General features: G+C 55.1%; 1 protein-coding gene across 3 annotated transcripts in view; it reads right to left on the minus strand.

The window, feature by feature from the left end:
* Positions 1 to 8,578: 8,578 nt before the first annotated feature.
* ARHGAP39 (Rho GTPase activating protein 39) overlaps positions 8,579 to 15,550 on the minus strand; it is a 421,649-nt gene continuing 414,677 nt past the window's right edge. For all 3 annotated transcript variants that reach the window (XM_073329927.2, XM_073329928.2, XM_073329926.2), the window contains one exon: positions 8,579 to 14,562. In XM_073329927.2, coding sequence (XP_073186028.1) covers positions 14,368 to 14,562 — 195 coding nt within the window. In that variant the 3' untranslated portion in view covers positions 8,579 to 14,367. The remainder of the gene's footprint in view (positions 14,563 to 15,550) is intronic.

Genomic DNA, 15,550 nt, shown 5'->3' on the forward strand with positions numbered 1-15,550 from the left:
CTAAACCCAGGGTTGTGAGTTCAATCCTTGAGGGGGCCATTTAGAGATCTGGGGCAAACATTGGGGATTGGTCCCGCTTTGAGCAGGGGGTTGGACGAGATGACCTCCTGAGGTCCCTTCCAACTCTGAGATTCTATGATTCCATGAAACTCCCTCTGCTCGGGTGATGAAGGCAGCGTTATGGGAGCCCCAGCTCCCCTGCCTGGCTGAGCAGAGGGTTGACCGCTAGGGCACCAGATTGGCTGCTCCTGGTTATTTTTGATCATATCCTGTAACGCCAGCCTTGCTGGCCAATGTGCAGGTGCCCTTGATGCAGTGAGCTCTGCCCTCGGTCCCATACAGAGTAAGATTCCCCCAGCCCAGCCCCTCCCCACACATTCAATGAGCTTTTGAAAAATACGTAGATCTATTTGGGGATTTTTAATTTTTTTTTTGCTTCCTGGTTTCTGAGTCTTTAGGGGTCGCTGGAGTCACGTTTTAAAACTTTCCCGTTACCAGAAGGGCTAGAAAGTTGCTCTTTTAACAAATACAAGCTGGGAGGTTCCCAGAATCACCTGACAGCAGCCACTGAGGCTGTAGGACATGCCCCAGATACCCCCAAGTTAGTGTCACCAACTCCCAGCTCCAAAGGTCAGTCGCCCCCCCCTGCCCCCCCCCGGGAATATTAAGAGTTGGCTTAAAAATCAGATTTTAAAAAATCATCCAGCTGGGGCCTTTTCTTGGCCTCTGGATGTTGGAGTCTTTAGGAATCACGTTTTCCAAGTCTCCTCTGCAACCATGAGGGGTGGAAACCAACTCCCCTTGGCCCCCTTTCTCCGTCAGGCCCCTGGAAGTTACAACCTCTTTCCATACCACACACCAAGGCTGAGATTTCCACCCAGTCCCAGGACTCCAGGAACTGGGGCTTTAAGCGAACCACCAAATATCATGAGACTTGTGCTACAATCCCAAGAGACTTAGCGAAGGGTTGAAATCGAACACAGCCTGATGCTGCTTGTTCCAGGGACGTTTGGCAGACCTGTTGCAGGTGCGGAGGGGAGCCATGTACCCGGGGCGAGGAGGGGCTAGCAGGCCAGCTGGTGGGGAGTGTTAGGATATAGATATTCAGGCCTGTCTGCAAAGGCCTGTACTCTAAGAATTTAGGTGTATTCTTATCACTTGGCTAGTTATAGAGGTATAAAAGAAAGAATCAAAATCACTGTCTGCCAGTGTAAGGGCCTTCTCTTACTGTGACAGTCTGAGGCCCTGTGCTTAGGCTCAGGCCTTTGGCTAAGCAGCAGAGGCAGCCATAAGCTGGGAAGTGACCGGTCACCTCCTCACATTCCAACCTAGTCACACTGAAATAAGGTGCTATTGGGCTGTTAGGCACTATCAGGACAGGATTGTATTCCTGCCACCTCCAGAGAAAGGGAAGTGCCGAGAAAATGTAAAAGGAAACTTAGTTTGAGAGCATCCTGTCTGGCAAGAACTCACTTATCAATAGCTGGGATGTGAAATCCTCACTTCTGTATTGTCTTGTCATTATAGTTCCCACTTTGCTGTTGTTTGTCTGTATCATCTCTGTCTGGTTCTGTGATTGTTCCTGTCTGCTGTATAATTAATTTTGCTGGGTGTAAACTAATTGAGGTGGTGGGATATAATTGGTTACATAATCATGTTACAATATGTTAGGATTGGTTAGTTAAATTTCAGGAAAATGATTGGTTAAGGTATAGCTAAGCAGAACTCAAGTTTTACTATATAATCTGTAGTCAATGAGGAAGTGATGGGGTGTGGGTGGGCATGTGAGATGGGAACAGGGAATGGGGGTAAGAAAATTGGAATCATGTTTTGCTAAAGGGGGAGATGGGAACAGGGAATGGGAGTAAGGAAGTTGGAATCATGTTTGGCTAAGGGTAGGAATGGGAACAGGGACACAGGTGTAAGGCTTTGTGGTGTCAGAGCTGGGAAGGAGGATACTAAGGAAGGAAACTGGAATCATGCTTGCTGGAAGTTCACCCCAATAAACATCGAATTGTTTGCACCTTTGGACTTCGGGTATTGTTGCTCTCTGTTCATGCGAGAAGGACCAGGGAAGTAAGTGGGTGAAGGAATAAGCCCCCTAACAGGGAGTGCACACCGGGGTGTTTGGTGGCCATCAATTGTGTAACTGAACCCTAATAAAAAGCACTGAGCTCCTGAGACTGGGGTGGCCCCTGGGAGCTCTCCAGAAGCTGGGAGCAGAACCTGTGCCCAGCTGACCACCAGTTTATCAGGGGCAGAGGACACCTTGTATATTTATTCTCTGTGTAGTGTCGCGGGGGCATTAGAGACAAAGCCAATGATACAGTCCCTGGCCCCAGGTGTCTGGAGTCAGATCTGTGGCCCTGGGGCTCCTGGACTCTTGAGTTCCAGCTTCAGAAGCCAAGAGAGGAAGTTTTGACCTAGAACCGTTGGTGTGTGACAGTCAGAGCCTCCTCTCAGCCTGGCTGAGGTCCACTGCCTGCAGAGGCTGCGCCTGATGGACGCAGGTGTAGCAGGCAGAGCCAGGGCCCTGCTGGGTCTTTGGGAGGCTGTGGCCATGGTCAGACCTCCAGCTGGCAGCACTCGGAGAGAGAACCGGGGGAAGTGTCACCACCCTGCCCTGGCTAGGACCTTTGCTCTGTGCTAAACCTGGGGGATCCGGAGCTCAGATGGGGCATGATGCTGATCTCCCAGTGTGATGCAGGGGTAGTCCCGTGGTGGCCAATGGAAAGAGGCGTATCGAGGCTAGAGGGGATGTGAATGAATGGAACTGACACCTCAAGCCCATCCCTATCCTCCCACCTCTGGGGCAGAGAAACTCCCAGTAACTTCCCAGGCACATCCACTTGCTGCCACACAGGCCGGTCAGTGCCCCCCAACCCATCCCAGTGGTGTAAGGGATCCTGGCTTTGCACTCAATGCCAGCTTGGTGCTTTGCCAATTGCCCCATCTGACCCAAAGCTCCAGAAGGAGAGGTGCTGTCTTCTAAACCGCAGGTAAAACCGAGGCCCCGAGCACTCGGAATCAGTGAAGATCCCCAGGAGTCAGGATGCAACCCAAAGTATCCTGGCTGGGTCCCAACTCAGCTAATCCCATTCCACTTCCCTAATTTTCTCCTATCCTTGTTATGTAGTGTCACTGTGTGATGTTAAACAGCTGCTGCTTTCTACCCCAGAGCGGGCTGCATTTCAGTGGTGGGTGAAAGATGTGATCCTCATCTCACAATGGTATGAATCAGGAGAGGTTCACCTGAAGTTGATGGAGAGACCCTGGTACTAAGGACAGAGACTCAGGCTCCGTTTGCTTTGGTCTTGTTCAGGAAATGTAACGAATTGTGGACTGAGGTTATTGGAGCCCACTGGCAGAGCGTGTGCATCACTCTCACTCTAGCTGATCAGCTAGAGGATAACAGCCTGCTGCTGCTACCAGCCTATGGAGTTCCTTCTTTAGTTTGAGTGGCAGGGTCCTTTGTTCTTGAAGTCCTGGTGTTCAAATCCGGCCCACGAGCTGTGCAGGGGAGGTTGTGATGTTACCACCCCTGCTAATGGGGGCTCTGTGCTGTCTGGGGGGAGAAGGGACCCTTTACACATGCAGGAAACAGACGCAGCTACCAACACCCAGGACATGCAGCACAGGGGAATGTCCATATGTAGCTTTATTCACACAACATGGAGTCGCTGCTACCTGTCCATGCTTCATAATTACAGAGTTAGTCAGACAACGTTACATGGTAGGTTGCCCCCCAATCGCCTTCACGGCCCGTGGCATTAAAGGTCAAAGGTTACTCAGCATGTCTCATGAATGTCCATCTCCGCCGTGAATGCGGATGGCAGAGAGAGCCGAGTCTCGTCTGTGTCCCTTCAGGTGGTTGCTTGCAGCCTGCCCAGTGCCTGAGATGATTGTCCAAGGAAAACATCGGGGGGGGGGGGGGGGAGGGCATCAGACTTTCAAATTCACCTTGACACTTGAAAGGAACGAAAAAGAGACAGAAACACAGTGTCCAGCAACGACCTCAGTGATCCCAGGCAAAGCACAATTCCTGGCTAGGGAACCCATTGTGGTAACATGGTGACTCCATCTGCTGGGGCTGGCTTGGGCCAGGCAGCACTGTTCTCCAGCCTCTGCACCATGTCAGCGACAGGCCAAATCACTAAATATCACCAGCTGAGGAATGATGCCAGGCACTGAGCCAGATTCTGATCTCAGTCACACAGGTCTAGCTCTAGCTCTGAGTGACTCCACTGGGCCGGGTTCTGCTCACACTTCCCCTCCGCTCACCAGGATGAAGTTGCTCTTGATTTGGGCTGGTGTCAATGCAGGATCAGGCCCATCGACTGTGGACTCGCCCCAGACTGACCTGTGTTAACCCAGAATCCAGCCCTTTGGCTGGATATACTATATGCTAGGGGCTGGCCCACAAGGGCTGGCCTGGTTTGTTCCGGCTGTAATGTGGGCCTGTGAGCTCACGCGGGTGTAAACTGGGGGGGTGAGGGACACGCTATGGAGTCAGCGGAGTGGTGGAGGTGAGAGGAGAATCAGGCCCAGTTGCTGGATTGTCTGGGTTCTGCTTTGCCTGTGGAATTTAGTGCTGGTGAGAGATGCCAGACTGAATGCCCTGGACAGCAGAACGGGCACAGGCAGGCTCCACATTGCCAACAAGCCCAGCCCCACCTGGAGAGACCCCCTGGGGTGGGGGAGCAGAGAGTTGGGGGTCGCATGTGCTGAGGCACATTAGTGGTTAGTCACTGAGTAGTTAAAAGCAAGTTTCACTTTATGGGGTTTCTTCGTCTGGAACGGACCCAGTGAGGGTGGGGTGGTGGGAATCTTTGTCGCCCATTGATGGAGAATGCACCTCCAGCCCCAAACACCCTCCGGAGCAGTCGCCTTTGTCTCCCGTAATGTCTGGCTCCCTCCTTGCTGTCCCTCCATGAGTGGTTTGGTTTGTTCTTTTTTTGTCTTTTTAATAATAAATAAAAACTCAAGTCTAAAAAAATTGATATATAAAATCGAGGGGGAAAACCGAGTTTATGACGACAAGAACAAAGTCAGAACATCTGAAACATACAAAGCTGGAGAAAGGCCAGTTCCATCTAAGAATAAAACAAAATGAAGAAGGGGGAGAATCAGCTCCAGAGCTTCTAATGAGATCAAAAGAGCTTCTGGATAGCTAGGAAATCTCTGTACAACTCCTGTCTTGAACTGAGAAAAGTTGGAGCCAATGAAAAGAGAATCGGTGTCAAACCCCCGTTCCTCATGCACTGGGATTCAGGCCAGTACCTCCAGCATTAATGCCCAGTCTACCACTGAAGTCAAGGGTACAATTCCCACTGGCTTCAGTGGGGCCAGGATCTAGCCCCCTGATCTCCTGCCAGTGTAAATCTGGAGTAAAAACCACTGACGTGGATGGATTTGCGCTCGGGTAAATGAGACAAGAACTAGAATTTGGTTCAACAGGACAAGCCTGTTCAGGCTGCAATTCCAGTCCCCAGCTTGGGAAAACCTCCAGCCACTGCTGGGAAAGGCCTGATGGGTTCCCACCTGGGCACATGCAAATGGATAATGCTAAAGCAAATCAACCAAGAGTTACACAGAGATTTGTGGGCAGCAAGCACACAACAGGGCTCCCCACACAACCGGGGGTCCCCATATATGGCTCCTCCAGCAGGGGGACAGCAAGGAGATGGGCCGAACGCTCTGTAACAAACAGCTACGTGCCAGTCACTTCCTTTGGCCGTATGGACGCTGACCAAGTCCTAGAGACACATTGCCTAGGAATTCAGCACTAATCTGCGTCTGCTTATTCCATGGTGGCCCCAGCAGTGTATTGCTCCCTGCCACACATGGGGTCAAACTCATCCCTGGCTTCCAGGGATTCATTATAGGGATGAATTTGCCCCTTCCCCTATTTAAAGGGACACTGTCAGGTTAAAAATCCCTTCCCTGGCTTCCTAGCAGCATCTATGGTTATTTGATCAGCTCAGGCTGTGCAGCTAGACGGGGCAGTTTCACTTCCTGGTTCTCAGGCAATAGCCCAGGGCTCTTTGAGGAGCAGGGACAATTTCAATCTCATTTTGAATGTTGACCAGGCAGATTTCATGACCCCTTCCCCACTGCCGCCTGGCGGTCAGACAATTCCTGTAACACACAGCCTGTGTTTCTGGCCAAAACTCCCCGACAACGTCCCTTGAAAGAGCCACGTTCCTCTAGGTTTTGGTACCTGTGGGAAGGTGTAGCCCCTGGGGAGAAGGGGCTCCCAGCCCTGTCTGGAAACTCAAGAGCCAGCTCCTGATCTCAATGTAGGGGAGATCTCTCCAGATTCGCCGAGATCAGAATCCAGCCCCAAGACCCTGCACGGGCCCAGTGATGCCCTTGCTACACTAGTGCAACTCCTATGGGCTTCGAGAGCAGAGACAGCAGGCATTGGGTCCAAGAGGGTTCCACCCAACAGTGCCTCCTCGGCTGCTCCCAAGGAAAGGGAGGAGCCTACCAGCTGCTCTGTCAGTAAGACCCAGGGAGCTGTGCTCAGGGTCCCCGGGGCACGATCTGGCCCTGGGCAAGGTGTGGAACTCGGGCAAGCAGTGTGCACATTCTTACTGCCGTAAACCAGCCAGAGGGGAGACTTCAGTGCCAGAAACAACCTGGTGGGCACTGAGCCTTAGTTAAACCTGTCGTGTGTGGCTGCCTGGGAGAGCAGCAGAGACTCAATCAGCTGCTTAGTAGAGATGGCTCTTAGAGCAGGGCCCCATTGGGCCGGACCCTCAGCACCCAGCAAGGAACTGCCAGTACCTCACTGCTGGGGGACTCTAACATTTCACCTTTGCCTTCTGGACTGATCCTGCGGCAACGAGCCTGGGAACGGCCAGGCGGCCCCTGCACTCGGCTGAGTGGAGTCAGCGCCGCAGAAGGTCCTGTCCCTAAGGGAGCCTTTCTCTACAGGACGCAGGGGGAAGAGGAGTATTATTTTTTGGTCAGAAGCCATGAAAAAACCCTGCAATGGAACCCCCACCAAACAAACTGGGACAAAAGCTAATTCTTGTGCAATGAAAGGGCGACAGACAATGGCTCTAAAGATAAATAGCATCTGGATTTAAAACTATGTCATTAGCGATTTTTACTATGTATATCTCTTTCTCTTTATATCTCTCTATATAATCTTACTGGCCTGGGATGCGTCATAACATTCCAGCTTTACAGGAACGCATTAAATAAAAATAATCTCCCTCTCCGTCGCTCTTGCTCCTGTTGCTGGAGCTACTCCAGACCTTCCTTCTAGAATCTTGCCCTCCCTGCCCTGCCGGGGGGACAGGTTAGATGGTCTGAGAGGCCCCTTCCATTTGTAAGTTCTACTGGTGAAAGAGGGGACACAGGTACCACTTGCACCCAGAAACCCCAGCTGGGGTGTCGGCTGACCTTGCCCAGTCTCGTCTCTGCTAGCACTGTACATCCAGACTGCTATCTTCAGTGGATGAGCAGGTGTCTCTAGGTGAGTCCATGAAAGAGCTGGGTTTCTGCTGATTGAGGGTCCAATCCTGAGAAGGGCCGAGGGTCCTAACCTCCTACTGACGACATGGGAGCTGAGGGCCCTCGACAGCTCACAGGGCCAGGCCCATGAGCAGCAGAGTTGCTGGGTCCTGAAAGGAGGCTTGCCCAGCCAGATGGGAGCCTGGTCTGGGGCCTCCACCATTTTTGCTTTCGGATCCAGTACAGGCACTGATTAAGCATGACTCACATTGCAGCCTGGGGGTGCCTACATCACCAGGCCACTGAAAGAGGGCAAAACAAATGAGCACCAGCCAAAGGAGCGTCCCTCCCAGGTGCGAGGAAGCAGCTCTCCTCACGCCCTTCTCCTGGAGCCTGCAGTGAGCAACATTGGCTGTTTGCTTTGGGAAGTGCAAAAGCGGCTTCATTACTCACACCAGCTCCAAGACCAGGCTGCTGCAACAGGTAGAAACCCTGATACACAAGCCCTCCATGGTGCTGACGTTGTACCCCCTGCTGACAACTCCTGCTCCTGCAGCAAGCGTCTGGAGCCCGCTGCACCCTGGGACATCTTTGGGGACACATTGATTCCATGGACTTTGCAGGAGGGCTAGGGGAAACAGCCAGTCACAGGGCAAACGAACGGACTGCGGGGCTGACCCTGCTCTTTCATGCTGCCCTAGGCCTCGGGTTTAATGACACTGGGCATGGAGAGTTACAGGAGACCTGGTCAGAAAGCCCACCAGCCTCTGTGGGGAGAACCATGATTCTCAGAGGGGAATTTCCTGTGCTGAAGCCATCAGATGACTTGGTAACAGGAAAGTAAGTGGGAAGGACCCTCCGCCTCCCCACTTTGGTCTGTTGCAGCATCTGGAGCTTATCTGAATGGTTACCTGATTACAGCCCTTAGAAGTATTTACAAGGCCTACAAGCAGCCAGAGTCACAGAGGGTTTGTCTACACTGCAGTCAGACAATTGCTGACTCTGGCTCGTGGGGCGGGGGGGGGGGGGGGCTCGGGCTAAGGGGCTGTTTAATTGCGGTGTAAATGTTCGCGCTCAGGCTGAGCTTGGGCTCTGGGACCCACCCCCCTTGCAGCGTCCCAGAGCCCAGGCTCCAGCCCGAGCCTGGACGTCTACACCGCAGTGAAACAGCCCCTTAGCCTGAGCCCTGCAAGCACGAGGCAGCAGGCCCGGCCAGCTGTCGGTTTTTAATTGCCATGTGGACATACGGAAACAGGCCAGACATGGCAGGTTGGGGGTGTAACTGACAAGAGGCTCCCCAAGGTACGGATCAATCACACAGCTGAGAGGGTTTGTCCAGGCCCAGCCCAGTGAAATCCACTTCCCATTCCAAGTCCTGGGGGGCGGAAATGGCTCAGCACATGCTATCTCCGACCCAGCGTGCTGTGGGGAATGGGCAAGTGACCCACACAAGCAGCACCCTGGGAGCTGTGCGGCAGGCGCTACCCCCCGGGACGAGCCTGCACTCCTCACTCCCGGGAACATCCCACGGGCACCCATGGAACAACTCACTGGGACTTGCAGGAACACACCTGAAAGCTCTTGTTGAGCTGGGGACAGCACCCATGGGTTTCATCCAGCAGGGTGCAGGGAGCTTTCAGCTCCCTTCCTCTCTGGCAGGGGCTAGTGGTGCTCAGCACTGCCTGGGCTCAGGGAAATGGCTGGAACACATCAGCCGGCAACGCGGACACCGCACGCGTCCACGTCGGTGGCAAGAATAACATTTCGGGTAGGAAGGGATGAAATCTCACTGTCAGACTGGAGAAGAGAAGCCCAGGCCAAAGAGACCCCAGCTGAGATCGGGGCGGAGTGGGGGGTGAGTGCAGCCGGTTGGAACCGCAAGGAACCAAGGAAGGTTGGAGACACGAGACAGGTTAGTTAATCCGTCCCACACAACATTTGATACCCAGAGGGAGAACAGACTGCTCTCCAGGAGGGTATGGGACTTCACAGAGAGACTGAGGACAAAAGCACCAGCCACTGCAGGGTTGCCAGGCTCACCGCTGGACTGCCCAGGCTCCTCACAGCACCTGTGTCTCACTCCTTTCCCGGCAGGTGTGTGGTCAGGGAGGGCGTTTGCTGCTGGGGCTGGCTCTGGGCTGGCCGTAGCTGTTTCTCCCAGGGAGCTGAAGGCACTTGCTCTTTATAGCTGCATGGAGGGAATCATGTCACGTCTGGGCTCCAGCTCTGCATACTTGTCCCTGCCATCGTCCAAGACTCTGGGTTTCATGTGCATGGGGTTACACCCCATCCCTCCCCCAGCAGGTTCCCTGATGCCCATCATCCCTCTGAGGAACAGGCTCGCTGGGATGGTTCGGCTCTCTTTCCCTTTCGCTGAGAAAGGCTGGAGGGAGGGACTGGTGAGAAGCTGTGAAAACACCAAGGGGTTAATCTCTTAGGCAGCCCAGGTGCTGGCGAGTTCCCAGGGACTCCCTTCCCCAAGGAGGCTGTAGGGAAGTAACTAACCAGACGCTCAAAGCTGTCAGCCATGGAGCAGTGTGACATGAGGCCCCTCCTCCAGGCTGGAAGAACTGCTGGCCTTTGGGTCACAGCCTCCTTGGCGGACTGTGGAACTCCTTGCCACAGGAGGACCAGCCCAAGCCTGAGTGTGTTTGGCACTCAATGAGAAACCTTCCCAGGTGATGAAATGCATCCTTCTTCGTGGCCAGGTGATGAGGAGGAGGAGAGAGAAGGAAAAGAAAGATTTATTGTACCAGTGAATGAATCCTGGAGAATGACAAGTGAGGGCCCAGTGGGCAATTTTAGCATTACCCTATTGTGTGTTCTTGGCACTTAGTCACGCAGTGACAACACATGAGAAATACCCGAGATGACAGACGGCTAGATCTGACTTGCTTCTGTTCCCTGACCCTGTTTAAGCCCAGCCTGTCTCTAACAGCAGGAGTTGCTCCTTCCCTGTCAGTAGGAAGGAAAATGTCCCGGAGAGGGGGATGTTCCCACCTTGGTGGGGATTCCCGCTGGACTCTCCTGCCTGACCATGTGCGACCGGCCCCACCGGTGCTTTGCGGTGCCTCCACACAGCCGTTGCGGTCGCAGAGAGCAGCACGTTGCTCCTGTGGGGATGGGAGCTACAGAAGGCAGGCCAGAGGCCCCTGACGCACCCCAGCGCTGTGGGACGCACAGCGGGTATGCACTGCACTCTGCTCCTCGCACCCAGGGCTTCGTCATCGACCTGACACCCAAGGTATTAGACACTCAGCCGGACTCTCTGGGGCTCTCCTGAGACACCTCGCGGGGGATGGGATGGGGCTCTCCACCCAGGACCCGGTGCAGGTTTCTCTCCGGGTGAGACTTGCCTTGAGCCACAAGGATGCTGTGGAGTGTGGACACTGCACCGCTGGCAGGTCGGTGAGCTCGCGGCTCCCTAGAGCGCCTGCTGTGGGGCACCCAGCCATTGCACGCTGCCACGTGCTGAGCAGCGCCGAGGACCCAGCTGCCTGCCACAGACTGATGGCAGTGTGAGATGAAAACAAGGTCTCAGCGAGGCAGGAGGGGCCTGTGGGCACAGTGCTCCGGTGCAAGTAGATGTGGGCTGTCCATGCTCAGGCTGTCCGGGGTGAGAGGGGGGAACCATCACAGCTGAATGCTGAAGTGAGCTGATCGGGAAACAGAGGCTGAGGAGGAATCCAGCGTGGGGGAGCTGTCACTGGATGGGTCCCCCAGGGAGTTAGAGGTCCCTCGGCACAGCGAAGTGAAATCCTCGTGGCTGGCAGACGGAAAGCAGGTCAGTCACACGCACACATGCAGCCAGTGTCTTGCTGCTGCCAAGAGTTCGAATCCCAGCATGAATGGGAATCATCCAGTAAATAGAGGTCAGACAGAAAAAACAGTTCCTCCACTGAGATCCCAAGGAAGCAAGGCTGCAGGTTAAAGAGCACAGCAGGGAGAGAGGCTGGGGAGAAGAGAGTTAACATGGAGAAATGTAAACCTAGATGGTAGGGCACAGAGTCCCTGCCTGAGCACCAGCAGCCAAGAGGTTAACTCTCCTGCAGGGGGTGGGGGTCATGGGCCAGCAGCTCAGGGTTAAAGTGGGGAGCTCTATAAAAACAGGGATAGGGGGCAGTGCACTGCAGATCCTCAGAGGCACAGCCCAGTGCCACCACCAGGCTGCTCAGGGGCTGATTTGGTTGCGTCCTGAGCTGGACTCCCTTTTAATACATGCAAACCCTAAAGGCCAACAGACGCTTACGGGGGAACTGGCCTCCGGTAAAGGTGGATTGAGCTGAATATCTGCTAGAGCACAGGCCTGGGGGTGACAGCTGGGCAAGGAGCCAACTGCAGAAGGCATCGAAGCGTGGAGATGCTGGGGCCCAGCACTAGGCTCACGTGGGCATTTGAGACTCGCCAGGCGGCTCAACGAGAAGGGATTTTGCCCATCAGATGGGGAGTCGGAGATGCCAGGGCTACTTTCAGAGACCCAAGTCCAGCCGGCATTGGTCCTGACTGTCCCAAGGAGAGCCCCTCGAGAGGAGGGAACGAGCTGGATTGTAACCATTTCCCAATAGCCTCCCAGCTCCCATAGAGCAACAGCAGCCATCCGCCTTGGAAACCCTCCGGAGGGCAAGGAAGAGAGAAAACATGGCACTGCTGATGGCTTCAGCTCTGCCATGTGTCCCAGAGCCCTCTGAGCCCGGTGATCCAGAAGCCCCCGACGCCTCGCTGGGGCTGATGCCAAGGGCCATCCAGAACGTGTTGCCAGGTGGGATTTTCACAAGTCTGACCCACACTTTCATTCTCTGACAGCAGGAGAGAACTCCTCGGTCACTCTCTGCCTTCAGGAGCCAGCACCTCCACCCAGAGTGTGTCCCACACTAGCCAAGTGCTTTAAAAGCCTTGCTCATTGCCATGGCTCAGCACAGCAGCCTCCTTGCCCTGGCCAATGCTGCAGAATCCAGCCATGACAGAAAGAAGCTCCGACACGGCCCAGCCTGGATATTGCTACAGTGGAAGGGTTTGGCACGCTGGGTGCTCCTGTGACACCAGCTCCTTGGCAGTCTCCACTCTCCCGACAGCACATCTCTTCCATTGCACCCGCTTGGCGCCCTGCCCAAAACAACTCTCCTCCGCAGGGCTGATGGAGCTGGGGCCCAGCGAGCCGGGGTCTGACCTGCTGCACGCAGCACCAGCCAGCGCTTGTCTTGTCTGTGTTCATAAACCGAGCAGATGTTGTCTTGGAAATCAGCGATGGAGTTATTGCTGATACCAGGCCCTAGCTGCGCATGGGCCACATGGGCAAAACACCCAGGAAGTTAACTAGCCCTACCCATACTCAGGAGAGTGAAAGTGGAACTTGAGTGCCACCTTTGATGGTCATTCTTCTGTCCCCGACTGATTGTTAAATCCATCGTCTGCAGGTGGCTCTGATGGGACACGCATCCTCTGCCTGCACTGTCGCCCTCTTGAGGGCGGGCGGAGATGGCCCACTGCTGAGGGGAGTCAGGAAAAGCCGGGGACAGTCCCCTTCTAGAGATGGCAAGGAACGAGCTCGGGTTATGGGTTTGCTGAGATGTAGCCGAACCCTGCGCCAGCTGAGCCTGCCACAGCCCAAATGGCAAATGAAGCCCAGCTGCTCCTGGCCGTCCTGCCCTGGAACGGGAGCCCAGGCAGCACAGGAGCCTGAATCGAATACCAGGACAAAACAGGCTGCAGTCATAGCTTTCTGCCCTGCCCTGAACCTCCCGGCACGGGGTTACATTCAAGGCGCAGAGATCCTGTCTAGAAAGGGCTGGTAGGTCTCAGGGTTTGAGAATTAATCACTGCTGAGTCGACACCCCGCCCTCCCAACACAGACACTGTGATCAGATCTGGGCTTTACAAGCAGCTGATGAAGAGGAGGAAAGGAAGGGGAAGTGACATCACTGGATGCAGGTGGCTCTGGGTCACAGAGATGCCTCACCACGAGCTTTGCCCTGAGAACTTGGAGTTGGTTTTGGCCCCCTCCTCCAGCCATAAAGGGGTCCCTCGTCTCAGCGGGGGGCTGAGCTGATGAGGTCTGCATGGGGCTTAGACCCCTTCCTACCAAGGGGCTTTATCCTCCCAGATGGATCCATACCCTATTCCACATGAATGTTCCCGCTGGGCAACCCCTAGCTTCCAGGCTGCGTGGGACTGCTGCAAATACCCCCTTGCAGTCCCTGCCTTGAGACTGTCCTACCCACCCTCCTAGCCAGTGCTGGCCCCAGGGCAGGAGCATTGGGAGGCCTTGGTGATGCTCGCTAACTTATTCTGATCTCCCCCTCCGTCCACACTGCCATCTTAAGCACCACCCCCTCCTGCAGCCACCCCTCTCCCCTAGGAAGCATGTGGCAGCTGCAGCCAGCAGTGGCTGTCCTGGACGTCTGTCTGCGAGACACAGCACTCATTAAAGTGCGGTGGCAAGGCCTAGCATCCCACATCCCCAGAGTGGCTGCAGGCCCAGGATGCCGGGCAGGACTCCCGAGCCTCACCTGCAGGTGGCTGCCACGCCAGGCTAACCCTGCAGGCTGCCCCACGGTGGCTTGGCTGGGGGGATAGGCAGCAACATCTCCAGAGGTCTGGTTCAGGGGAGGGCAGATGTCATTTTGCCAGTAACACTGGCGGGATCCCACCACCACTTCCTGTATGACACTAGAGGGCAAAGGATGATGAGAGATGCTGGGGTGAGAGAGGCGGGACTAGGCCAGCTCATAATGGCTCTGGGGACACGGTGTGACGGGGACGAGAGGCCCTGCCCAGGGCTGCCCAGTGCCTTCCCTTTGTGGTGTCTGGCTCGTACTTGTTGGCTGATTGACCTGGGGTTTAAGGGGGGTTGGGTGGGTTGTGGTCGTCGGCAGATTTGGTTTTGGCTCCTCCCGCAGCTCGCTGCTATAGGACCCCCTCCATGAAGCTGGTGTCCAGGTGCTGGATCAGCACCCGGATGAAGGACATTTCCTTCCGGGTGTTCTCGAAGATGATCCGTGGGTCATCGGACTGGCAGCGCAGACAGTTGGGGGCCATAACCATGGCCAGGTTATTGACGTCCATCTTGGTGACCGCCACGTTAGCTGGCTGCACGAACACCTGGGGAAGAGAGAGAGGTTACAGCATGCGGGGAATGACTCCCCCTCCAGCCGCATCGCCACCGGCTCCTCAGACAGCTCTGGGGCCCGCTCAGAATTACCGTCTCAGCTATTAGCACCGCCCAGGTGTCTGCCAGCGTCACAGACCCGGGCCTGGTCTGCTGCCCACCCCTCTGCTTGCCCAGTTCTGGATCTGTTCCTTAATGCCATCTGTTACTATCTGTGCGTCCCGGCAGCCCCTAGAGGCCGTGACTGAGACCAGGGCCCCCAAGTGCCAGGTGCTGCACAGCCCCTGCCTGAGATCGGGGCTCCCATTTTGCCAGGGGCTGCACGAACACTGAGTTCAGAGTCCCCACTGGGCTGGGGCAGCCCAGCCCCCCAGACTGAGGCTGCAGCCCCTGTGGTGCCGGGGACTGCACACCCACAAAGTGAGAGACAGTTACCCAGTAAATGCCATTAAGGGCTACAACACTGGGATTGCTAGCGCTAGAGAGAAGCGAGATATTAACTGTGGCTTGTGACAGGAACGGCGACTTTCTCCTTTGCGGTCCATTGTTTTAATTGAATGGTTTATGTCTGACTGTGTTCTACTCCATGGGGGAGGGGGACCACAGCTCCTCCAGGAACTAAAACCCGTGGGAGGTGATCAAGGCAAACCAGCCAGGTTGCGACCCCTCGAGAGGTCCACCCCTCCTGGAGAGGCTCCCTAGACTGGTTCAGACTGGGTTCTCCAGACACCAACAGACAAAGAAAGACCTTTGGGATAAATAGCCTGAGTTTAAACTGACTCGGGGCCTGCTTTCTGCTCCAGCGAGTGAGCAGGACCTTCTGCCTAAGGGGCACACCATCCTTGGGGAAGGACTTACCCTACTAGGCCTGTGATGGGCTTAACCCCATCACCTGTAAAGCAAAGGAAAGAACCTGCTTAGCTATGCTCCGCACCTGGGAGGTGATTAACGAATGACCTGGCCAGAGGCGGTGGAGCTGGG

Source organism: Lepidochelys kempii, chromosome 2 (genome assembly GCF_965140285.1).
Source record: "Lepidochelys kempii isolate rLepKem1 chromosome 2, rLepKem1.hap1, whole genome shotgun sequence".
Classification (NCBI taxonomy): domain Eukaryota; kingdom Metazoa; phylum Chordata; order Testudines; family Cheloniidae; genus Lepidochelys; species Lepidochelys kempii.